Below are 26,500 nucleotides of genomic sequence, written 5' to 3' on the forward strand. Positions count from 1 at the left end.
TCCTGCAATACTTAATTCCATTTACAACGCAAATTGCACGAGTAAGACTAGCACTTTCGACGCAACGAGTACTTTCAACTTGGCATACCTTCCGCAGAACCATGGCAAATGCTGAGACGCAAATTCAGAGAATGAAGCAAATGCGTCATCTATTTGTAATGCTGTTTATGTTTTGTTAACAGGCATTAATAATCATGTTCAATTCACAGCAATATATGTAGACAAAATAAACTGTAATAAAACGTTTACATATTAAGTTAATTACTGCCTGCTTTTTTAATATGCAGTGAAGATGAGTAGAAATAAATGTCTGTTACTTTTAATTACGTGAGTGTCAGGGGTCCCTGTGGGCACCAGAAGAGTTAGAAGACCTAGACCTACTTGGATGAGAACTACGAGATGGTAGGCTGGAGATTTGTAAAAGTGAAAGCACAGGAAAAATATGCAAGGCAGAATTTCTCAGTTTGCCCTTTTGATAGTATTGGATGAAATGATGATGATGAGTGATTAATGGTGGAAACATGGAAGGTACTGAATGCAGGATACCTGCAAAGGATCTGAAAACATGGGTATCCAAGGAGGAAAAATCTGTGATACATTGCGTGGTTATTAAGCTAATTCCTATTTATGGAAGTGATCAAAACAAAACTGTTTCATTACTGTTCAGTCATGTGGAGAGACTAAAAAACAAAATGTTGGGTAAAGTTTATACAGTTTCAAAGTTTATTGGTTAGAAGAGGGGGTCTGAAAAGGTTTTGGGTGGATGAGGAGTCAGAGATACTAGAATGGAGGGGCCTTAGAATGCATGTAAGACACTGTAGTGCTGTGTGTGTCTGTAAGAAAGGGTCGATGTACTGCTGATGAACATTCTGGGTAGATATACGAAGCAGATGAAGTTGTGTTTTTCTGCACAGTGTCTCACTCTTGATTTCCCCATAGGGGGTAGTGCCATCATTGCACCTCATGTGATGCACCGTAGGCATTACTTAAGGGTCTTTGCAACATCCCTTCGACACCCCTAGCTGCAACCTCTTTCGTTCCTTTTTCCGTATCTCTGTTTATATTCTTTCTTCCTTCTGATTTTTCACCCTCTCCTGACAATTGATTCATAGTGCAACTGCAAAGGTTTTTCCCGTTACACCCTTCAAACCTTCTTACCGTCAATTTCCTTTGGCCTAACTTTCAATTCCTCATGCTTGATTCAGCAGTTAATGGATGAAAGTAACAGTAAGAAATTTTCTTTCATCTGTGCCAGGAAAAGTAGCTGTGTAGTGTAGTCAACAAACCACTACTACAGTTAATGAGTGAGAAAAATATCACAGGAAGGGGAAAAAGAGAGCCTGACCTACCTCTGTAAACATCAGGAGTCAGATTGATGATGAGGGGAGCCGAGAGGTTGACTGTGTCGTCGTCGTACGTCGTGTGGGATCTGGAAGACGTCGGCGCTCCTCCTAGGCTGTTGTACAGATGGGTCATCAGTGTCGTCGTGTAAGCACCTATGGTCGTGATTGTCGACGACGTGGGTGGCGGAGCGATGGTTGTAGTGATTTCTGAAGGAGAGAAGAAGTTTCTTACTTTGAATTACCCTTCCTCACACCATGGAGTGCTCAGTAATATCCCTACTGGATCCCAAGGCAACACTGTGAAGACTCAGAATGGCCTAAGCTGTTATTCCCAGACTACTGTATGAGCTGAGTGCAAGAGAATTTCTTCTACTACACAAGCACACACACGAGTCGCTCTTAGGGTATCAAATGCCATTCTTTAACGGAGGGTTTTGGAAATTATTATCAAGTCAAAAGTTCCTTAGAAGTACAGCTGTGTCTTACTATGTGGGTTAACTTTGTCATAGCTTGCCTTCACAATCAAATACCCTAACAATAGAAATGATGATTCAGTGCATGTATATATGTATATATATATATATATATATATATATATATATGTATATATATATATATATATATATATGTGTGTGTGTGTGTGTGTGTGTGTGTGTGTGTGTGTGTGTGTGTACATTAACACACACAATTATACACACACATATTATATGCTATGTATATATATATATATATATATATATATATATATATATATATATATATATATAATATATATATATATATATATATATATATGTGTGTGTGTGTGTGTGTGTGTGTGTGTGTGTGTGTGTGTATTGGAGCTGTGTACTTCTGCGAGTCTAAGCAGAGGGGCATTCAACTTCAAGAAAAAAGTTTTGTCAGTGTATTTCTAATTTATTCTGTCGCCTGATTTTGTCGTCGATATCATTGACATTAGGACAACAGTTTAACATTTTAAATAAATCAATTAATCGCTGGATTAAAGCAAACTAAAGGATGGAAGAAAAGTAATGTCACAAACAAACATCGGAAGGAAAAACTGCTTAAAAATCCACAAGACAGCGAACGTTAGCCCTAGAAGACAGAACTTCATACAAGGAGAAAGAAAGTCCTAACCTCTTAAAGTTGTGGTGTAGGAGCCTTGACCTTCCTTGTTTCTTATCGAGCAAGTGTAGCGCCCAAAATCCCCCGGAGTAAGTTTTCTAATCTGCAAAGTCATATTATGCCTGGAAAAGAGGGAACGTTACGTGGAAAATTAATGGACTGGGTTCCAGTCATATGCATTCAAATGGGAGCAACAAGCCTAAAGTAAATATGAAAATGAAGAGACGGCAATTTTAATGTACAAGTACACATATTTCATCATTAAAGCGTTTTCCTTAACAGGGGTGGCTCTAGAGAAAAATATTGTAACGGTTTTTGCCACATTTACACTTTAACACATAGATAGGTAAATTTATCATCACGGATATGGAAAATCAGTAGACTGGTACATTCGGATACTAAGAAGGCCTGTGTGAAAAAAACTTCATAACAGAAGCCAATCCATCCACCTAAACAGAAGGCTCATCAGAATTACATCAATACCCAACACACACAGCATCATAAACTCTCACTTCTTAGATCTTAAAACCCTTCCTGTCCAGTAATTCTGCCAATTCACCCACCAGCACTTTCCGGGCCTTCGTCTCCAACTCCCATCTAATATTATACACTCTCTCTCTTCAATAACTTATCATCCTCCATTTTTGCACATGACCGAATTATCCCAAAACAATCTAATCCATCTTTTCACCAACAATAACCTGTTAATCAAAGCTCCTTTGTATCGCCATTTATCTCATCCTATCAATTTTAATTGTGCTAAATATGTTAATACATAAACCATTCATCTCAACAGCTTTTAGCCTTTTCTTCATTTGTCCCTATGGGGGGGGGGTTGCCATCAGTGCACCTCATGTGGTGCACTGTAGAAATTATTTGCTGTTCTTTGCAGGGTCTCTTCAATCCTTAGCTGCAACCTCTTTCACTACCTTTACTGTACCTCCGTTCATATTCTCGTTCTTCCATCTTACTTTCCACCACCTGCTAACAATCTTTTTATAGTGCAACTGCGAGGTTGTCCTGTTACACCTTTCAAACCTTTTTGCTTTTAATTTCCCTTTCAGCACCAAATGACCTCAAATTGGTCTCAGCTCAATGGCCTTTTGGCCTAAGATTTCATATTCCATTCCATTCCATTTCTTCATTTGTTCTCAACATACATACACATTATTCTGCAAAGGAAAATTGCTCTGTAATCTCTTCATCAAGTATTAACAAGGGCTTGTACAGTCTCTTTAAACCTCAGGGTGCGTCAGGAGTAGACTACTTAACACACACACATCATAAAAGTGTGAATACAAGTTAACAGTTTATTGGAAGTCTGACCAGTCCTTCATGTGATTATCAGCATTGGTCAAAGAAATGTTCTCCACTTACAGGAGTTGACTTGTTTTCAACCTGAATGTGATATGCAATAAGATGCTGACATGTGTTTATGACTGTAGTGTGGATGCACCCTTAGCATATGCTCTGCTGCCTTCTTTGCTGATCCTATGCTTTAACTCCTCTATTCTCTCACCTACTGTTTCCACTCTTTATCTACCATATTAGCATTGGCCCATCTTCCTCATATTTACTAGCAACTTTCTCATCTTACATTTTGCAGCTCACTCGTTTAAGCAGTTTTTCTTCATTGCCCTAAATCAGTACTGTACCTCAAGAGCCTGTTTTCCTTTCACACAATGTTCCACCTTCACCTCTTGTTCTTTCTCTAACTTCTAGCATTACTCCCTACACGAACACATCAAACTCCCATGGAAACAAATACTTGGTCTCAGACACACTTTTATGCCAAACCAGACATTCTCCTGTCTATATATTCTGTTGCTTCTGTATTGCTTCTGTCATAAAAACTTTTAATCTTCTGTAATTCTATACTATACAATCCTCTTTATCAACTCTATCACTAGTTTTTTTGTGGTTCCATGTATGCCACATTCAGTATTTTCCTCACACTTTTCTTATACCATGACTGTTTTTTAGTATACAAATGATTCACACAAACTCTTCCTTTTTTAAACTCACATTTCCTACTTTATCAGATATTAGAATGTTCAAAATTCCTTATCATTATAACCATTAATTCACTGTAACTGGAGATATTGATGTATATGTTGTATCAAACGAATATAACTAACACTCAACAATGTGCAGTAAATGCTACTGCTCAGGAAGGTAATGAAAACTTACGTGTAAGGTGGATGTCCATCCTGTATAGTATTAGTGAAGTATTCTTCCGTGAGACGTCGCAGTCCCAAATGATTCTCCAGGATCCACATGACATTGGGAGCTGGGAAAGCCGCGTAGAGACAAGTCAGGCTCACCGTCTGCCCAAGATGGGCCCAGATTTGGCTGCCAGGGCCCCTGACCTTAGGCGCAAAGTACACGTTCAAGAAGACTCTTTTGCTCTTCGATGGCGGATAGCCATTGCTTGCGATGCAAATGTATCCCCCAGCGGTCTGGTGGTTTACATGTTCCAGTATAAGCTTTCTTTTCTCCCAGCTTTGAACTGAGGGACAGGGAAGTAGGAATTGTAAATATTGCTTTTTAGCAACAATTGTGGGTAACAGTGAAGAGGAGTTGTGCATGCTGTTTATGCTAGTCATGGCCTACTTGAAAGCAGATTACAGACATAATTCAACTCAACAAGGATGCATCCTGACCTAACCTATACAAGGGCACCATTGCCTGTCTTGGCCAAGGTGGGGCTTTGCCCCCTCTCGACACTCCCCCCTCCATGTGACGACATACATAGCATAATAACGTACAGCATACAGAACAATTCTTCAATATTACCTAGTTATGTATGGAAATTATGACTGCAATATATATATATATATATATATATATATATATATATATATATATATATATATATATATATATATATATATGTGTGTGTGTGTGTGTGTGTGTGTGTGTGTATAACTGATTCACGAAGATATGGAACTTGATGAATGTATAAATAAAGGCAAATGCCATGATGGAAAGTGAAATAATGGAGGTTGGTAGGCCTTTCGACACAGCCTGCTAGTAAAGGAACATGTGTTGAAAGCCTAGCAACCACTCCATAGTTTCACTTTCCCTTTGTCATTTGCCTTTGTTTATATATATATATATATATATATATATATATATATATATATATATATATATATATATATATATATATATATACAATATATACATACATATATACATATATATATATATATATATATATATATATATATATATATATATGTGTAATGTGTGTGTGTGTGTGTGTGTGTATGTATTTGGGTGCATATAGTGCCATAGGGCCAAGTAAAAAATTAGGTGTTTACATTAAATTTGCTGTATTATTTTTCATCATCTAAAGTTGGGAAGTCCATTTGATTGTTACCTAAATATTTGCAACAGACCATTATCATTCCGATCTGATTAGCTTGTACCTACCTCCGCCCTTAAAGAATTCTTTGTTTTTATTTTACCAACAAAACTTGACAAATATCAATACCATTATACTACAGATGTCTAAAACGTTCCAGGTCACATTCCTAGTAATAAAGAGGGGAAAAAATTATTCCTCCCATGCAATTGGCCTGCGTCAAAACTTTCCACGGGCCTTTGCAAAAGTTTTAATTCAATTATCGCTACAAGACCACAGAGCCGACGAAATGAACACGAATTCTCCGTCTGTGATGCAAATGGTATATGCATTGAGGGCTACAGTTTCCATTATCAAAGTTACAACTTTCCTAACTAAGGGTATAATTAGGTTTCGTTTTTGTTTTCTTTTTTTACTGTTTAATTCAAAACCTAATTGATGATGTCCCCGCTGTAACGCTATCTAAGAACAGAACAGAACAGAATAGAATACAGAATTTAGGCAAAAGGCCAAGCCCTGGGACCTATGAGGTCAGCGGTCACTCGGCTCTGAAAGGGAAATTGTGAGTAGCAAGGTTTGAAGTGTAACAGGAGGAAAACCTTTGCAGATGCACTACAAAACATTTATTAGGAGAGGGTGGAAAGTAAGATGGAAGAATGAGAATATGAAAGGAGGTATAGGGAAAGGGGTGAAAGGAGTTGCAGCGAGGGGCCATGGAAGGGACACTGCAAAGAACCTGAAGTTTTGGCATTGGCACTATATATCTCTTGTGCTTTCTCCTCATAAAGAATCAAAGTGGGCCAACTTGCTATACTAATAATGGCTTTTAATACTCTGAAAGGGTATAAATTGCACTGTTTCTATAGTATCGACTATACCCTCGACATGTAAATAGTATTAAGAAGCCTTATAGGAGGGGCTTCGTAGTGGGGTGGTGCTGTCAGTGCACCTCACGTCGTGCACTGCAGGCATTACGTGAGTGTCTTTGCAGCTTCGGCCCCTAGCTGCAACTTCTTTCAGTCCTTTCACTGTACCTCTGTCCATATTTGTTTTCTTCCATCTGACTATCCACCCTCTCTAACAATTATTTCATAGTGCAACTGCGAGGTTTTCCTCTTGCTACGCCTTTCAAACCTTAGTACTCACAACTGTCCTTTCAACGCTGAATAGCTTCATAGGTCTCAGCGTTTGGCCTTTGGTGTAAATTATATATTCTTTTCTATTCTGTTCTTGAAGGAGGTGACGCAGAGGGAAAGCTGAAGTAATATAAAAGCTCTTCGCATCTAATTTGATATGTAAATAGCCTCTTAGAATTGAAGTGAATTGATCTGAACTGAATTTAGAATTTAGGCCAAAAGGCAAGCACTAGGACATATGAGGTCATTCAGCGCTGAAACGGAAATTGAGAGGAAAAAGGTTTGAAAGGTGTAACAGGAGGAAAACCTTTTGCAGTTGCAATATGAATCAATTGTTAGGAGAGGGTGGAAAGTACGATAGAAGAAAGAGAATATGAAAGGAGGTGCAGTAAAAGGAATGAAATGGGTTGCAGCTAGGGGCCGAAGGCACGCTGCAAAGAAACTTAAATAATGCCTACAGTGCACCACATGAGGTGCACTGACGGCACTATCCCCCTACGGCGGAAAAATAAATATGTACGAAGAATTAATATGCAATTTTCGTAACTGGGCTGACGTTTTCGAAAGACCTGTTTGTTTGTTGTTTCTGGCTAAATATGTAATCCCCTAAATCAATTAATCATCCAACTTAGGATTTAAAATATTTCTAGTTGTGCCCTCAGCCTCTTTCCTTATGAGTTTAATTCATTGCAAAAATATTCGTCTTTCCTCCCCTTGGTTGCACAACGACAATATGGAATAAAATCATGACATTTCAAAAGATGAGTGGGAGTATGGATAACACTAGTGGCTGAAAAAACTACACGTTACCAAAACTTGCAACAGATCTATGGGGCCCGGTATGAGCGGCAAGAGATTATATATATATATATATATATATATATATATATATATATATATATATATATATATATATATATATATATATATATATATATATAATGTGTTTAAAAAAATTATATATACATGTGTATATATATATATATATATATATATATATATATATATATATATATATATATATATATATATATGTAGAATCTACTGGTCACTTTTACCAGGCACATATGTAATTCTAATAGCCACAATGCCCTCTTAACTTCACGAATTCTTTGCGCTTTTTTGGATGCCGACCTCCTTGTGATATCGGTAACGAGGGTTCGTTTCCCGCGACCGGCCATCACAGTCTCTTCCATTTCTTCCGTTTGGATCTTTCGGCTTCGTAGTTACAAGCATATCCAAAAAAGCGCAAAGAATTCGTGAAGTTAAGAGGGCATTGTGGCTATTAGAATTACATATATATATAAATATATATATATATATATATATATATATATATATATATATATATATATATATATATATATATATAAAGGTCAATTATTTTAATAAGTCATAAGAGAAGAAATAAACAGGAATTATCCACAAACCAAAAGAAACAAAAATAAGTAAATATAAAAAAAATTAAAAGACATAAACATCCAACCATAACCTCACCGTATGTGGAGGAATTAAGCCTGATCCGACTGTAGTCTTCTCTGAACCACTTGTAGGAAGGGGTTGGGGTTCCGTGGGCGGAGCAGCTGAGGACTGCTTTCATTCCCTCCATCACCCACAGCCCCTCGTCTTTGTCGTCCAACACTGGCGGTTCTGGAAGGGCAATGTTTGTGTATATTATTATAAATATTTGCTGTTCGACCTCTCTTCTCACCTCCTAGTAGAATAGAATTGATTCTCTAGTTAAATCTAAAAAAGAATATAGATTTCTCGCGTGAGAAAAGGCGAATGGGAGCGGCTGTTTTCAAACTAAATTCGCCAACTGTTCAAGGGTGGGAAGTTTAAACTCATAGAAGTCATAGAGGGGATAGAGTTTTGTTACGCCAGACCTTAGTTATACTGTTCTTAAAACTCACTTTTCTCTATACTGTGTATTGGCGAGTCTGTTGTCATTTCAGGTCAGGCCCTGGTAGGAGGAGTTGAAGCAAGCAGCGAGAAGCTACCCCAGGGTCACGAGACACTCTCAACTCAGCTGCCATAGAACACAGAAGCGTCCGTGCTGTCCTCCAAGCACCATTTGTCTCTCTCCCCTTTTGTTAACACGAGGGAGAAAATTGTTATTCCAACGGACCAAGAAATCTTGTGCAACTGATGATTGCATTTGCTCCCCCAGAGATAAGTCTGATTTGGCAATTACTCCTACTTCTCTGTCTCTTCTACTGAAACTCTCATTTTTTCCTTATTCAGTTTTCCTCTCTTAAACAGTCACTGACTAAGAAAACTTAGTAAAACATATCCCATTTATGATTTCATCTATTAAGTACAATTATTGTTGTCTAGTGAAGCCACATAACTTATCCTCCATGGTGATAAAAGTATTATTCTTAACATAAGAATCATCCCCTTGTGATTAAGTAATGACGAGTGAGAGTTTCTGGAGTGCAAGATTGTAATCTGGATACGTCTTTTCCAGAACTGTGTACACCTTGGGCCTGAACAAAATCCTCTTTCTTGGAGAAGAATCTGCATCATCAGTACCAAGAAGCCTCAACTTGACCTTGCAGTTAAGTAACTTATAAAGTGTCTAAGAGGCACATACAGTAAATCTGTTGCATTCATGGCTATGTAGCACTGAGGTATTTGTCCTAAGTAGGACTAATATTCTGAGCTGCTGTTAGCTCCGGCAAATATCCATTTAATTTTATTTTACTTTCGTTGAAACTAGTTTTTATTCAGTACGACTGGTGAATTCATTCATGTGGTTATGAATAAACCTCTATTCTTTGTTAACTAATTTTTCAGCTGGCAACCTGATCTAATTAGTATCTGTCCTTTAGAGCTAGTTTTAGCCTTAATTGACATAATTACGTGGGTCTTAGATAAAGCAAGGCAACATAAGTCCAATTAACTGACTATTAACCTCATTAGCCGAATGACCCACGTAACAATATGTATATGTATATGTATGTATGTATGTATATATATATATATATATATATATATATATATATATGTATATATGTATGTATATATATATATATATATATATATATATATATATATATATATATATATATATATATATATATATATATATATATATATATATATATATATATATATATATATATATATATATATATATATATATATATATATATTTTTCTTGTTTCTTGTCACTTGTTAATTGAACCTGATGAGGTGTGGAAATACATGACAGCTCTGTTCAAGTAATTTCTTTTCACCTTTCTTCTGGCTGATGGGCATCAGCCAGGAGAAAAGTGAAAAGAAATGGCTTGAACCGAGCACTTTCATGTATTCCCACACCTCATCAGGGTTCGGGTAAAAGTGACAAGAAAACTAATACAGAATCACAAGAAGACTTCGTGGCAATAAAAACAATGTTAAAAGCAGCATTTACGCTTTTACAAATTCCTAGAATTTTAAAGCTTTTCAACATAAATGTTGTTTTCAGTAATTTTAATGTTTAGAGTTTAGCAATAAAAAATTCTCCTAAAGATGTTTCTGGCTGCATCTATGAAATTCCTTGTAAAAAGTGCGATAAAATATATTATGGACAAACTGGAAAATCACTTTCACAACGAATCAAACAACACCAATATTCTGTGAGAACTGGCCAAATATCGAATGCATTATTAGTACATATGAGAGATTTAGATCATCCTATTAACTGGAGTACAGCAAGATTTTTAGTCCCGTGCAATGACACAGTTAAAAGGAATATAATTGAATCTTGTTTTATCAAGTCAAATAATGAAAGTGTTCTAAATTTAAGTCTTGGTTTGTTTAAACTTGATGCCTTCATAATTAAAAAAGTTGTTGATAAATATATGCAAAATTAATATTCATTTTTTATACATGTTTCTGCAGTGTGAATGGGTACGATTCAGTATCTCTTATGGTTAAGTATATATATGAATTCAGTTTTTGACCACGTGATCTCGGATTTGCTGTAGATTAACCTTTTGTTTTTTACCCCTTGGCAATTAACCATCTGGTATTCAAGGTTATAAACAATTTTGGATTTTGTAAGCCTAAACTTCCCCATCTCTTGTTGTCTGGTCAATGGTTCCAGTTTGTGACAGCTCGATCCCGGATTATCCTGGATTATCTTTCTGTTTATTACCCTTTGACAACTGACCATCTGGCATTCTTGTTCTTTATGTCTGCTGTGTAACCTTCTTTTTATCTGTGTCTCATTTGTGCCCAGATGATACGTTAATAAATGTGAAAGCGCTTGATACTGAACTTCTGTATATATATACTGTATATGTACATGTACAGTCAGATATTAACTCACAGATAGTCATTAGTATCAAATACACTCTACCTTGGTATGACTCACACTTCAAGGGAGTTAATATCATAATAAGTCCCCCTAACCTGACAGGATTCGAACCTGTGCCTTTTAGGATGAGAAGCAGGGAGCCAGTGAGCATATGCACTCACCTGTCAGGAGAGCCCTAAGCTGCTTTCAACTACGGTGTAAATTTTTCCGTCGAAATGAGGTTCTGGGCAAAAATACGCAATCAACCCATATTTTGTGTGCGTTAGTTTACAAACCATAAGCTTATTTCCTAATTAGGAGTTATGCCATAAGTGGGTAGTGCCGTCAGTGCACAACATGCGGTGCACTGTAAGCATCACTGTAGGTTCTTGGCAGCGTCCCTTCGGCCTAAAGCTGCAATCCCTTTCATTCCTTTACTGTACCCCCTTTCTCATTCTCTTTCTTCCATCTTACTTTCCACCCTCTCTTAACAATTGTTTTGTAGTGCAATTGCGAGGTTTTCCTCCAGTTGCACCTTTCAAACCCTTTTACTCTTAATTTGCTCTTCAGCGCTGAATGACCTCGTAAGTCCCAGCACTTGACCTTTGGCCTCAATTCTATATTCTATTCTATTCTATTAGGATTTGGTACTGAGGAATACATAGTTAGAAGAAAAGTCGCCTTTCAGGTTATCTTTTCATCCCATAAATCCAAATCCTGGTTAACACAGAGAAATATTTAAAAGATCAGATTCTGGAATCTCGCCAGATTTCATCAACTCCTTTGAGCAGAAGAAGATGAAGAAGACAACTAAAGAACTAGTGTTAGTAGTAGTAGTTGCAGATAGGACTAGCCTTTGTAACGGCTCCACCATCTCCGTTTCGATGAACAAACGCTCACGCAATAACAATGAAGACGAGATTAGCTACAGTTTGCACGAAGCGATAACAGTGAAACCTCGAGTAAGTATTGCACTCTCATCAGTGTTGCTTGGGATAAGGGCTCGATATCCCATTGCAAATTGATATTAACGTAATGGTTATAGATCCCCCATTTCAGCTTCGAGGCTCCAGTTTTATATTTAGTAATAATCTCTCTGGGTAATATCCCTGCAGTTTATTCATGCAATTATTGCATTTCAACGTTAATTGCATATGCTTTAGATGTATCTTTTTTAATGTCAGTATTACTTACTAATCCTGTCATTTGCTGCTTTATTCTGTTCTTTTTTGTTTTACTCTGTACAAGCATTTGATGCCCTTCAACTGGTTTTACAGATCATAGAAACATTTATTATTATTATTATTATTATTATTATTATTATTATTATTATTATTATTATTATAACAACATGCTTTCTCAGCTCCACTCATTTTCTTACCTGAGCAACAGACTGGAAACAAGGCTTTCGTAATCAAACCATTCTCTTAAGCTAACATAACAAAGAACTCTTAAGCAAGCAGCGCTACTTGAATGAATTCAGTCCTTATGAGGACGGGATCTCTGTATGAAACCCAGAATGTCTAAGATCTACAGAAACTACACAAACCAGGTCAGTTCTTATAAGATAGGACCTCCGTATGAAACCCAGAATGTCTAATGTCCAAAAAACTACATACACCAGGTCAGTCCTTTTGAAGACAGGATCTGTGTGAAACCCAGAATGTCTAATGCCACAGAAACTAAGCAACCCAGGGAAGCGATTAAACCCCCTTAGCTCCCCCGTACCTACGACGTTTAAGAACCCGTGGATGGACGTCGGGGGCAGAGTGTTTATGTTGCAAGTGTAGTATCCATGGTCCTTGATAGTGACGTTGGTGATTGTGAGGATCCAGGTCGACCTCTGCTCTCTCTGCACAGACATCCGGGGGTCCCTGATGATCACCGCTTCGCCCATCGACAGGACAATGTTGGTCACTTTTTTCATCCAAGCCACCTGGTTTGGGAGAAAGAGCAGTTAGCATGAATAGGAAAAATAACAAGAATAAAGATAATGATAATAAATGGAAACCTCTGTTCCACAGGAAATGGAAAACCCCCTCTCCAGTATATAGAAAACCCTACTTAGTTGTAAAGCAAAAGCTCTTCTCTACAGCAAATGGGAAGCCCTGATCTTTGGGAACAGGAAAGCACCATTCTACAGCAAATAGAAAGACTACTCTACAGTACAGTGAAAGCCTTCTCTACAGCAAAAGGGCAGCCTTACTCTTTAGGAACTGGAAAGCCCGCTCTCCAGTATACAGAAACCCTACCCTGTAGTAAACTGAATGCCCTTCTCTACAGCAAAATGGGGAAAACTGTTCTACAGTACAGTGAAAACCTTCTCTACAGTAAATGGGAAGCCCCTTCTCCAATATATAGAAAACCCTACTATTTAGTAAACACAGCAAATGGGCAGGCCTGCTCTTTCAGGAATTGGAAAGCCTCATTCTACAACAAATAGAAAACTACTCTACAGTACAGTGAAAGCCTTTTTTACAAAATGTGGTCAGCCCTGCTCTTAAGGGACTGGAGATCCCCATTCTACAGCAAATTAAAAACTACTCTACAGTACAGTGAAAGTGTTCTCTACAGTAAATGAAAAGTCCATCACTGCATGAAGAGGAAGAGCCTTGCTCTATGATAAAGGGAATTACCTGCTCTACAGAAAATGGAAAACACTACCTTGCCCTACAGAGTACTGAAATTCCTTCTCTACAGTAATTAGAAGATACTGCTCAACAGTAAATAGAAGACCCTATCCTACAGTATATTGAAAACCCTTCTCTACAGCAACTGATGCCTTATTCCACAGTAAATTGAAAACCCTGACCTACATAAATGAAAAGCTGTATATTACTGCAAATAGAAAGTCCTGCTTTACCATAAAGTAAAACTTACTCTACTGTATATAAAACTGGAATACCTTCCTCATTGTAAATGGAAATCCATGCTCTACAAGAGACAGAAAAGACTGCTCTAGAGTAGATAGAAAGTCTTTCTCTATTTCAAGTGGGAAGCTGTTCTCTACAGGAGATAGAGCAAATAGAGAACTTTGCTCTACAGTAATAGAAAGTCTTTCTCTGCTCTAAGTGGAAAGTCTTGTTCTACAGTACATGGGAAGCCTTACTCTACAGTAGATAGAAAACCTTGCTCTAGAGTAAATTGAAAACTCTGTAGTAAATGGAAAGTCCCATGCTACAAAAAAGATACAAATCCTTGTTTTACTATAAATGGGAAATCCTGCATGTAGTAAATTGAAAACAGCTCTTCAGTAATTTATGCAGAGTGCTGTGAAAGTTAGTCTGTTCTAAGAAAACCCGAATTTCAGAATATCTAAAATAATCTTGGTGATATTTTCTGAGGTATCAGGTACGTTCAAATTCACTTTTGTCAGTGCACCCTGGCCATTACTTTTATAATGTTCAATGGGCTAGTTTCGTAATGTGAGTGAGTATTGGTGGACTTTTGACTTTGACTGTACATCTAAAAATACCTCAAAGAACCCACAATACTAATGCATATTTACCTTTCACAAAGGTTCTGGACACATAAAAGAATCGGTTTCCATATTAATTTGTACGGGCATCATGCAACACAATGCAAAAACTTGGCAAGAATTTAGTGAGCTAGATTTCAAATGGCAAAGAACGGTACCAATCTACAAGTGTATAGACTAAAAAGAAGTGGCCGTTTAGATGCGGTATTATCAACGACACAATAAACAGAACGGAAAATTTCTAGTAGCACAACAACATGAATGTGAATTCTTGTAAGATTGTTCAGATGGTTGAAAGTTTGGAAAACTGACCTTGTAATCTCCAGGTGTTTGCACAAAACAGGTCAGTCTTGCTGTTTGTCCCACATTGACTGTCACGGTTTGAATCGGCAGGCCATAGTGAGATTCTGCAGAAGGAGAAGAACTAGTTAAGATTCTAGTAGAATAGCTACAAAATATACCAGATTTGGAGTAGATTATTCCCTAATCAACCTACGACAATGACCAAGTTACCACAGTGGAAGTACCGTTGTTTGGGATAGTGTTTCTTTGCTACTAGCAGCTTAGGCTGATTAGCAGCGTTTTGCTATTTTGTAGCTAAAGCTGTTCTGACTTTACTGATGTGTGTTTTTTTCACCACATTAGAGAGTGGTGTCGCATATGGCTGTTACAAAAGTACTCCACAGTGTAAGTAAAACAAAACAAGGGAAGTTCAAAGGGTTCAGTGACTTGTGACAAGTAACTGGATAAAAATTCTTCTTTGCAAGTTTATAGACAGTTGAAAAATCATATGATATCAATTAAACTTATAACAAAGCCGTTTTTCCTGCAAAATTTTGTCTGTGGAAACATTAATAATGTCACCTAGATGCACTGTCTACAATTTGCCACTGAAGTGGCAGACATTGATTTGTTGTGTCTAAAGTAAAACTGGAAATTTTAAACTTGTAAACTTTTCAGATGAAAAATTTAAACAAATTTAGGCACTTTTTAGCAATTTATTTCACAATAACACACTCCTAAGACTTTTCTACTATGACCAAACTTCCTCATGGGAAAGGGGATCATGTCACGTCTTCTGGATACAGTGGCCTTTCCAGAATACTAACCTAGAACTTGTCACCTTGTGGTGGTGCCGGAATGTGAATTTCAAGTTCTCATTGGTTTGTCTCTTATTTTTTTATCCTAGTAATTGACTATTTAGCTTTTGAGCTACTCATGGGTGTAACTGACGTTTATTTTCCCCATAGAGGGTTAGTGCCGTCAGTGTACCTATGCGGTGCACTGTAGGCATTACTTAAGGTTCTTTGCAGCGTCCCTTCGGTCCCTAGTTGCAACCCCTTTCATTACTTTTATTGTACCTCCGTTCAAATTCTCTTTCTTCCCTCTTCCTTTTGACCCTCTCCTAACAATTGTTCCATAGTGCAATTGCGAGGTTTCCCTCCTGCTACACCTTTCAAACTTTTTATTGTCAGTTCCTGTTTCAGCGCTGAATGACCTCGTAGGTCTCAGCACTTTGCATTTGGCCTAAACTCTGTATTCTGTTCTGTTCTATTTTCATTTACATTTCTGAAATCTCTTTTGGTAGTAATTGCCACTTGATTTAATTTTTGATATTTCTGATGACAGTAATGGCTCCCTACTTGTGTTGCTGAAATCGTTGATGACATTGTTTATTCCTTAATTGGTATGTTGATCTTCCACCTCCCAATCAACAAACATACCAAATTGCATCCCTCTAGCCTCAGTGGTTTTTATTTTATTTAAGGTTATAGTTAGCTATAATTGTACTTCTGTCAACGATATGGGAGAGGCCATCACCAAGCAGTGGTTAAAGTTTCATGGCCCCTCGGCTCATACAGCATTATACCGAGACCACTGAAAGATAGATCAATTGTCGGTGGCATTGATTATACGCTGTATCGGCTGTACAGAAAACACAATTGCGCCGAAGAAACCTTTGCATATTTTACTTATTATTTTTTCATCAGCGGGGTCATTTACGGTAATCTAAAGTCAATGAGAGTCCTTCTCATTTCTCCCCCAACCCCCCCCCCACCCCAATCCCTCAAAGACGCTATCCCACCCCTACCTGGTTTCAAATAAAGAGAGAGATTTCTTTCGTGGTGGGAGGTCAGGTCAAGATACCTTCCCTAGGTCACAAGTCCGTAAGGATCAAGGTTCCTCAAAACCCTTCGTCTCTGGAGGTTTATAATCTGCAGCCTCTCTCCCCTGAATAAGTTATCGGGAAAGCCATTGGCGAGGCAAATCACAATCCCGTGGAATGGGGGTGGGGGAATAGTGCCGGCAGTGCACCTCTCGCTGTGTGTTGGCAGTGTTCCTTCGGCTCCTAGCTGCACCAGCTTGTTAGCCTACATATGTGTGTGTGTGTGTGTGTGTGTGTGTTTATATATATATATATATATATATATATATATATATATATATATATATATATATATATATATATATATATAATTACATACATACACATGTATAATTATATAAAATCTAGTATATATATGTATATATACATTTACATGTATATATATATAGGTAGGTAGATAGATAGATTTATACATATATACATATAGCCTCTGTGGAATTAAGGGATTAACTGTGATCCACAAAGACAGAACCCAGAGCGCTACAGTAACATAAAAAAAAAAATCCTGGCCAGGGAATGTTGGTGAATGGTATCGATTTTCCTCTTGAATTGGTTTGCATGACTTTGATACGATCAAAAGGGGTGAAGTTCGTGGGATTTCCAAACTCCTGAATATATCAGCTAATATTATAATGCTTTTAAGTATTCTATAAATTACATGAAGGTATTTATTTAGACAACTTTAGACAGTATGCATGAGTGTAATGAATTTATGTATATATAAATATGTATATATAAATATGTATATATAAATATATATATATATATATATATATATATATATATATATATATATATATATATATATATATATATATTATGTATATGTGTATACAGTATATATGTATAACTGAATCACGAAAATATGGAATGAAATGAATATATAAAAAGACAAAATATATATGTATAACTGAATCACGAAAAATGGAAGAGAAAAAAAAGACAAAATGCTGCAACTTAGGCCTTTCAACTGTCGTCGTTTACTCAGGAGGCTGAAAAAATATAAAAACAAGTTTACAAAGAAAGCTCATATAAATGACAGATGGGCATTACAAAGGAAAAAATACTATGTATCTGGAATCCAACATAATTGAGGAATTAGTAGAACTGCTAAAACATGGTTAAATATTTAAGATGTTGAACAAAGGAATAGGATCAACTATTCAGAAGCATGGACAGGACAATTAAAAGATTGTACAAGGAGGGTACTGAAAACCAAAAGGTATTTTAAACATACAACTCAGTAATTCTCTTTGTTTTTTTTGTAAACAATAACAATTTTTGCAAGACAAACATTTTTACAAATAAAGAAAATTATATTAAACATACCTATACATAGAAAATATATATAAGGTAACTAATTTGTAATTAAGTCACTGATTTTATATTTTAGGTCATTCTTGAATATTTTTCTAATACAGGGTTCCAAATAATACATACCAGGGCTAAGGTTAAAATTACAGCTGGAAGTAAGCTGTGTAATAGTGGATTCCAAAAGATTTCTTGAAGAGAAATCTTTTGATCTGGTAATCACTGAACATTCAGTCCATTTTTTCATGTGAGAGTTTTCACTTAAATGAATGAATATAGTATTGGATGTCTGTCCAGTTTTGGCTGAATACTTATGTTGCTTAATATGTGCATCTAAATCTTTGCTAGATTGGCCAATATAAAAAGAGGAGCAGTTGAAACATGGAATTTTATATATTATGTTGTTGTTTTCTTTAGGGCTATTTTTTATTGACATTCCTTTTAGTGTGTTATTATAGGAAAAAATGAGGTTGACATTAAAAGATTTTAACAATGATTTTATGCTTTCAAAACCACTAAAATAAGGCAAGCTAAGAATGTTATTATGGGTTTCTTTCTCCATGTTACTTTCACTATAAAACTTTTTGTGGACTTTGTTATAACAATTACCCAGTGTATGTGAAGGATGACATAAATCTGTCCCTATTTGTCTTATGTATTTGATTTCCTGATCCAAATTCTGGGGACTGACAATGCACAAAGATCGTAAAAACATAGAAGAAAAAATTGATATTTTTATGTTAAGGTGATGGCCTGAATAAAAATGGACAAAGTTAAGTTGTTGGTTGGTTTCTTATGAATACGAAATTTGCATTGAAATGGTTCTCAATGCATTAAAACATCTGAGAAAGAGAGGCAATTGTCTTTTTCTACTCCTAAATTAAACTTAATGGATGGTACTTGGTTATTCAAATTAGAAAGTAAATCAATTTACATCAATACCAGCAAGCAAAACAGTTAAAATATTGTCAACATATCTATGCCACTTTAAAGGAGTATAAATTATATTACGTAAATATCATTTTCCAAAGAATTTCATATACAAGCTTGAGAAGAGTGGGGATAAAGGGTTGCCCATTGCCATACCAGATATTTGTTGGTAAAATTCACCACAGAATATAAACTGTGATTGCCAGATCGAAAGATTTCTCTTCATGAAATCTTTTGGAATCTGCTGATATACAGCTTATTTCCAGCTGTAGTTTTAACATTAGCCCTGACATGTATTATTTGGACTGCTTTATAAGAGAAATGGTCAAGAATGACGTAAAAGATAAAATCACTGACTTAATTACAAATTAGTTACCTCATATATATTTTATAGGTATTCTTATGTTTAATATAATTTTTATTTGCAATAACGTTCATCTTGCAAATATTGTTATCGTTTACAAAAAAAAAGAGAATTATTCAGTTGCACTTTTCTAACATTTTTTGGTGGTCAGTCACCTCCTTGTATAATCTTTTATTGTCCTGTCCCTGCTTTTGAACAGTTGATCCTAATCCTTTGAAAAACCTCTTAAATATTTAACCCTTGTTTGGCAGTTCTACTAATTCTTCAATTGTGTTGGATTCCAGGTATATATTTTTCCTTTGTAATCCTCATCTGCCATTTATATGAGCTTTCTTTGTAAACTTATTTATATATTTCTTCAGTCTGCTAAGTGAAGGATGCCAGTCGAAAGGCCTCACAGTACTCCATTGTTTCTCTTTCCTTCATGGTATTGCATCTACGAGGTGAAATTCCTGCCATACACCTCAATGGCATTTTACGCAATTATGCCCCTCATTCTCATCATGTCAGTACATTTATCATAACCCATCATGTCAGAGATTTGTTAATTTCTTGGTGATTCCCAGAGACCAAATTTCCCCAGATAATGGAAGTCTTGGGGTGGACATTTTTGTTACCCCTGCGGAGTTCTCAAAATCGTTTTGCTTTACCCCCTTCCCTCCCAACACCTACACGCAATACATCTTTGCACTTTACTGGTTATGCAGTTATGGTAGGAAACTTGATTTATGTTGGATGCTAACACAAGCTCTTGTGAAACAAGATGATATGGCTGGCATTTCAGTTTGAGAGGAAGAATGGCAACAAATTGCAGAATAGGCAGATTTGAATAAGCAGTTCCATCACGTTTTTGAGAAAATCTTCCCTGGCATAAAGATTAAAATCAAGGCTTGGCAAATTCCATGGGATGTGCTGATTGGTCAAAACCCAAAAATGTTGGAAATTACCAAGTCGGCTCCATCATGAGGTTAAAAGTCGTTCTTGGGCAGCAGAAGCAGGCAACGGGTCATTGCATAGTTGCACAATGTCCTAGAGCCCATTTACAAATATGAAAAGCACCCAAGTCCCCTTTCTTTCCAAGGTATGATGAGAAGAAACAGGCAGACTCTGGAGACTAAACATTTCCAAATGTTTCTTCCCAAGTTAGGACCAGCAAGAACCAGGCGAAGGCTGCTGTTGACTAAGCAGGTCCAGTTTACATTGGCTGGTAAAGTCATGTTAACAGTGAAATCTACAGTATCAAGCTATGAGCGGGCCTTGAACTTGGTGCCACCAGACTGTGAGGTCCTTGTAAAACTAACAGGGTTATGTTGACCCTAGCACATCCAGTATCCCAGGATGGCCACTGTCCTTTGCCAATTCAGAAATACATGCAAGTCTGCAGAGCATGCATGACTTTTCAGCTACTGTTTGATTCCGTGATAGCAGAGCAATTGCTTTGTTAAGTGTTCCAGTCTTGGTTAATTGAGTACTTTTACTCCTTAAATACAATGATGAATGGTAATTACATTCTCTCCAGTTTCTAGGAGAAGATACGAGTGTGAAGTGATAAAGTTGTTTTTGTAAAATGCCCTTTTTTCAAAATATATAATTTACCCAGTTTTAGCAATTTTTTTGGGTATTATATAAAATTTCACGGATGTATAGTGTAGAAATATTTATATAATATTTGATGACTATTGAATATCTCACAAGTTATCAGTTTGTCTTTTTTATTTTCATTTCAAATATATTTGTCCAATATCTTACATTCAAAACTGTGCCAATACAAATTCATCCGCATTTAGGAGACAGTCTATTTACTCTTACCCAAAATTTAATTTTCAAAAATGCTAAGACAATTGTTCAAATTCACTTAGAATTTTAACGGTTCTGTCAATGCTTAACCGTCCCAACATAAAAAAAAAAATGTGTACGGGGATCTACAATTTAGGAAGTGTATTCAGGATTTTAGTCCATGCCTCTTAAATAACAAAAATGACACTACTATTTAAAGACTGCATTGAGATGTAATGGGCCATGTCCGTTTACATGATTGTGAAAAATTACTACGCTATTTAGTGACTGCATTTAGGATCTTAGAGTCCATATAACTGCAAAAAAGTGACTATACTACAGTATTTAGTGACTGCATTTCTGATTGTTATACTCCATGCACATTAGTTTAGTTGTCTACAAGTGACTATAGAATGACAGCATTTAGGATCTTGGAGTGCGTTTAACTGCAGTCAGCGACTAAGTTCTGATGTTCCAGTCCGTGTCTCTACTATTTAGTGATTCTACTGTTTAGTGGCTGTATTTAGGATCTTACAATCCATATGATTGCAAAAAACTGATTATACTATTTGGACTTTAATCGCGATGTCAGAGTTCAGTTCATGCCCGTTAATTTGTACTATACTACTTAGTGACTGCATCTAGGAACTTGGAGTCCATATAACTGCGAAAAAATGACTACACTATTACTGACTGCGTCCTTGATGTTACAGTCCATGCGTGTTAGCCTAGTCGTGAAAAAGGGACTTCTCTTCTTACCTCTCAGAAATAAGCTGGTGTCTAGAGCGACCCTTTCATCTTCCCTTGGGGCGTAACGGCTATGGATCCTGACACCTGCAAGGGAAAGCACACTTTAATCTGTCCACTCAGTGCTTGTGACGAAGAAGGCGCTAATGTTAGGTCGTTAAATATTGCTTGCTTAATCTTATGTGCAGTTGCTTTACTCTATGGTTTCCCTTTCTTCTTTTCTACTCATGAGAATTCTGTAGTACTTTGCAGGTGATGGCACTCAGGAATTTTTCTGTATTAGTGTCAGCATATTTTTCATAATAATAATAATAATAATAATAATAATAATAATAATAATAATAATAATAATAATAATAATAATAAGTGTTCAGAGACCATAAACTCTGCCAATGGCCGAGATCTCCTTCTTCTAAATGCTCAGCCAACCAAAAGTTTCTTTATCCAGAGCGGAGATTAATCTCAAAGTCTGCTAATTTGTAGGCGTGATTATGTCCACCTCTGGTCGAATTTTCGTAAAAATCCCCACTTTATTTTAGTGCGTGACTCAGCTAAAAAGCAGACGACCAGACAGACCAGCCTCTCATCCAACTTCGTTGGTGATAATGGGAGTTTTTAAATTCAGGTTTCTTAGATATTTATTTTTTTATTTACTTTCATCAAGACTAAACTGAATAGTGTGACCCCAGAAAGTCACAAAAATCTACCAATCTTCGCACACTGTCCACCAAAAGTTAACTATCTGTAAGTAGTCTACAAGGTAATGCTTTGACCAAGATTTGTCCAAAGCCTTTGATCCATTCTTGAGGTGGTTTGTTTACACAGACTCACACCGACATTAGTGAAAGCAACATTAATATTTCTTGGGGCTGTCTCAGTACATGGCCATCCTAGGCAGTTGCCCAAGGACCCGACACTGATTGGATTTTGTAGCAAATTTTATGCATTTTATTACCATACGCCTTTTTCTCCTTCAAAGGAGGCGGTGCCAAAAGGGTGCAGCCTTCTGATTTCTCAAAAGGAAAGATCTCTGGATCTAGCAAACATGGGTTGGGCATTAAACTATTCAGCTACTTTAGCGCCTATCAAAGGCATGGGGATGAGTTACCACATCCTTGCAAACATGCAAACACATATTTACATATATATATATATATATATATATATATATATATATATATATATATATATATATATATATACATATATATATACATATATATATATATATATATATATATATATATATATATATATATATATATGTGTGTGTGTGTGTGTGTGTGTGTGTGCGTGTGTGTGTAACAAAAGAGGTAAATCTGTCTGAGTACTTCAAGGACAAGACATTATACAAGATGGAAGTCAGTGCAATAAGAAAGGTTCATAATCAATGGGACCTTTGAATAAAATATGCAAATGAAGAGTTATCACCCAGAGAGAATGAATTCCTGGCTTGACTGAGTGAGTATCTTGAACCGCTGTTGAATGAAGAGAATAGTAAAGACGTAGAGTGGTATGGCATAACAGAGAAGTGGAAGAAATTACTGCACATTTCAGAATACTGGTAGAAATGGCCTTTGAGGATGGAAGGTGGGAAATTAAGAGGATGCAAAATGGAAAGATGTAATGAAAGGGTAGCTGAGCAGCTAAACAAGTCTGGATACAGGAAAAGTTGCCATGGAATGGCTAAAAGGAATGATTGTTACTTTGTAATAGGATATGATGAACACCATAATATTCTCTGGAATCTTGAATTTCAAGTCAATGGCCCTTGTGGACTTAGTCCATATGAATAGGGTTCGTCTTCTCAATAATAATAATAATAATAATAATAATAATAATAATAATAATAATAATAATAATAATAATATATAGTTGGCTGTAAAACATCTAGGATGTTGGCCTATAACATTACTTAGTGCACCAGGAAAGATGTATGATATGATTTTGTTTGAGAAAATAGGAGAAGTGACTATGGGTTGATGGGTGAAGAACAGTGGTTTTAGACAAGGAAGAGGGTGTCAGGATCAAGTGTTTGTTGTATAATATTTATGTGAGCAGTTCGAGAGCAAATAAAAAGAAAAGGAACACGAGAAGGATTAAAAGGGTGAGAAATGCAGGGATAAGAGTGTTTTTAGATGGTTCAGTCATGTGGAGAGATTGAGGGAGAGAGAGTGCATAATTCAAGACATTCGAGCACCATAAGTGACGGTGTAAATAAGAAGTCCGACACGCTGTTAATGAGCTTTCTGGGCAGTTGTATGAGGTAACTAATGTTGTGGAAGTTTTCTGCAGGGGTTTCATTCATTCATGTGCAAAATAATAGAAAAGCAGATAAGACAATGAATTAGTGACTATATATATATATATATATATATATATATATATATATATATATATATATATATATATATATATATGTGTGTGTGTGTGTGTGTGTATATATTTATATATACACCCATAAAATTAACACAAAGCTATGTACGAATATCACGACTATAGATCCAAAGGCTTTTTTAATCGCTTATAGATTCGGAAAGAACGCAACTAACAGCAAATTTTACAAAACCCATAAAAAAAACAGAGCTGAATATCAAAGCTGGGAAAATCCCGAGGCTTTTCTCTCATACGACGCATGAGTGAAAATGTAGCTTTTCTGTATGACAACACAAACAAGCTCAGCCCCAGCAGCAGCAGCAGAATTACAGCCCATACGCATCAGAAATTCCAATTTTCCTCTTCTGCATTTTTGTGGTGAATGAGTTTCTTTCGCCAAGGTAAACACGACGAGACAAAGTCTTGTTTTGACAACAACTGCTTCCGAGGAGTCCAATTTTTCCTTCATGCATTTTTAATCGGCTCTTTGCGTCTGCGTTGTTACCTACGCGAATGGTGACGCGCGTGTCTGTCTGTGTGTGCATGTGTCTGTGTTTTATTGAAATATAAGATTAAGGACAAAGGCCAAGCGCTGGGACGTATGTGGCCATTCAACAATGAAACGGAAATTGAGTCAGAAGATTTGAAAGGTGTAACAGGAGGAGGAAAACTATGAAACAATTGTTAGGACAGGGTTGAGGAAAGAAAGATGGAAGAAAGATATTATGAACGGAGGTACAGCAAAAGCAATGAAAGATTGAAGCTAGGGGACGAAAAAACGCTGCAAAGAACCTTCAGTGATGCCTACAGTGTACTGCGGGAGGTGCACTGATGCCACTACCTCCCTAAGGGCGCGTCTGTGTTTAGCAGAACACCTAAAGAATGGGTGAAGAAATCAAAAGGACCATCTCTACTCTATTATTTCCACAGCGTGCAAATTTCATGATGATTTTGCCAACCACGTATCAGTTAGATGTGTTCATTTATTCACGTTTGGTGCCCGTGCTCGATCTCTGCCTGTAAAAGTAAACTATTTCCAAACTGACGACAAAATAGGGAACGAAAATGTCGAAAATATAACGTTTAATCGACATTCGAAATAAAAGTACACAATGTTTTTAACGGATAGGTCTATATTGCAGAGCAATTAGCATCCACAGCATATATTGTTTTGCACTCTGTCCTGTTTACCGAATAAGAAAAAGAACAAACATCAATTTAATCTCAAGTTTAATCCGAGGGACGGCACGAAAGTTAAATACCTCGCAGTTTCATTGCCGGGTTTTAAGGTCAACGAAGCTGTAAGTGCGAGCTCAGGCACTGGAACGGGAAAATGTTTGGCTCGTTAGCGAATATTGTTATTTTTCCAGGAGTCAATTTGCTGCCTCGGGTCTAGAAAATACAGGCCATGTTTTCAGTTCGGTTTTTGCCGCTGTTTTGCTTTCCCCTTCTCTGGTATCCAGGTGATAATCAACGGTGATCAAACTGGCGGAACAGTTTGAGAGAAGTTTTTCGAGGGAGCTAGTTGAAAGTTTACAGCAGCGAGAGCGAGTGAGGTTATATGGGGGTTAATGGAAAGTTGGAGGAATGAGTGAGGTTATATGGGGGTTAATGGAAAGTTGGAGGAATGAGTGAGGTTATTTGGGGGTTAATGGAAAGTTGGAGGAATGAGTGAGGTTATTTGGGGGTTAATGGAAAGTTGGAGGAATGAGTGAGGTTATTTGGGGGTTAATGGAAAGTTGGAGGAATGAGTGAGGTTATATGGGGGTTAATGGAAAGTTGGAGGAATGAGTGAGGTTATTTGGTTTAATGGAAAGTTGGAGGAATGAGTGAGAGTTATTTGGGGTTAATGGAAAGTTGGAGGAATGAGTGAGGTTATATGGGGGTTAATTGAAGGTTGGAGGAATGAGTGAGGTTATTTGGGTGTTAATGGAATGTTGGAGGAATGAGTGAGGTTATTTGTGGGTAAATGGAAAGTTGGAGGAATGAGTGAGGTTATTTGGGGGTTGATGGAAAGCCTGAGGAATGAGTGAGGTTATTTGGGGGTTAATGGAAAGTTGGAGGAATGAGTGAGGTTATTTGAGGGTAAAAG

At 36.7% G+C, this 26,500-nt stretch overlaps 1 protein-coding gene across 4 annotated transcripts in view; it reads right to left on the reverse strand.

Annotated features, from left to right (window-relative positions):
- The window catches only part of LOC136846381 (lachesin-like), a 68,445-nt gene that overhangs the window by 30,683 nt on the left and 11,262 nt on the right, over positions 1–26,500 (reverse strand). For 3 of the 4 annotated variants that reach the window (XM_067117178.1, XM_067117180.1, XM_067117179.1), the window contains exons 3-9: positions 22,045–22,119; positions 15,050–15,144; positions 12,988–13,195; positions 8,472–8,624; positions 4,659–4,977; positions 2,481–2,590; positions 1,350–1,550 (exon numbers count right to left, since the gene is read on the reverse strand). In XM_067117178.1, coding sequence (XP_066973279.1) covers positions 1,350–1,550; positions 2,481–2,590; positions 4,659–4,977; positions 8,472–8,624; positions 12,988–13,195; positions 15,050–15,144; positions 22,045–22,119 — 1,161 coding nt within the window. The remainder of the gene's footprint in view (positions 1–1,349; positions 1,551–2,480; positions 2,591–4,658; positions 4,978–8,471; positions 8,625–12,987; positions 13,196–15,049; positions 15,145–22,044; positions 22,120–26,500) is intronic. The other variant, XM_067117181.1, reaches the window with a different exon arrangement.

The sequence above is a fragment of the Macrobrachium rosenbergii genome, chromosome 15 (genome assembly GCF_040412425.1).
Source record: "Macrobrachium rosenbergii isolate ZJJX-2024 chromosome 15, ASM4041242v1, whole genome shotgun sequence".
Lineage (NCBI taxonomy): Eukaryota > Metazoa > Arthropoda > Malacostraca > Decapoda > Palaemonidae > Macrobrachium > Macrobrachium rosenbergii.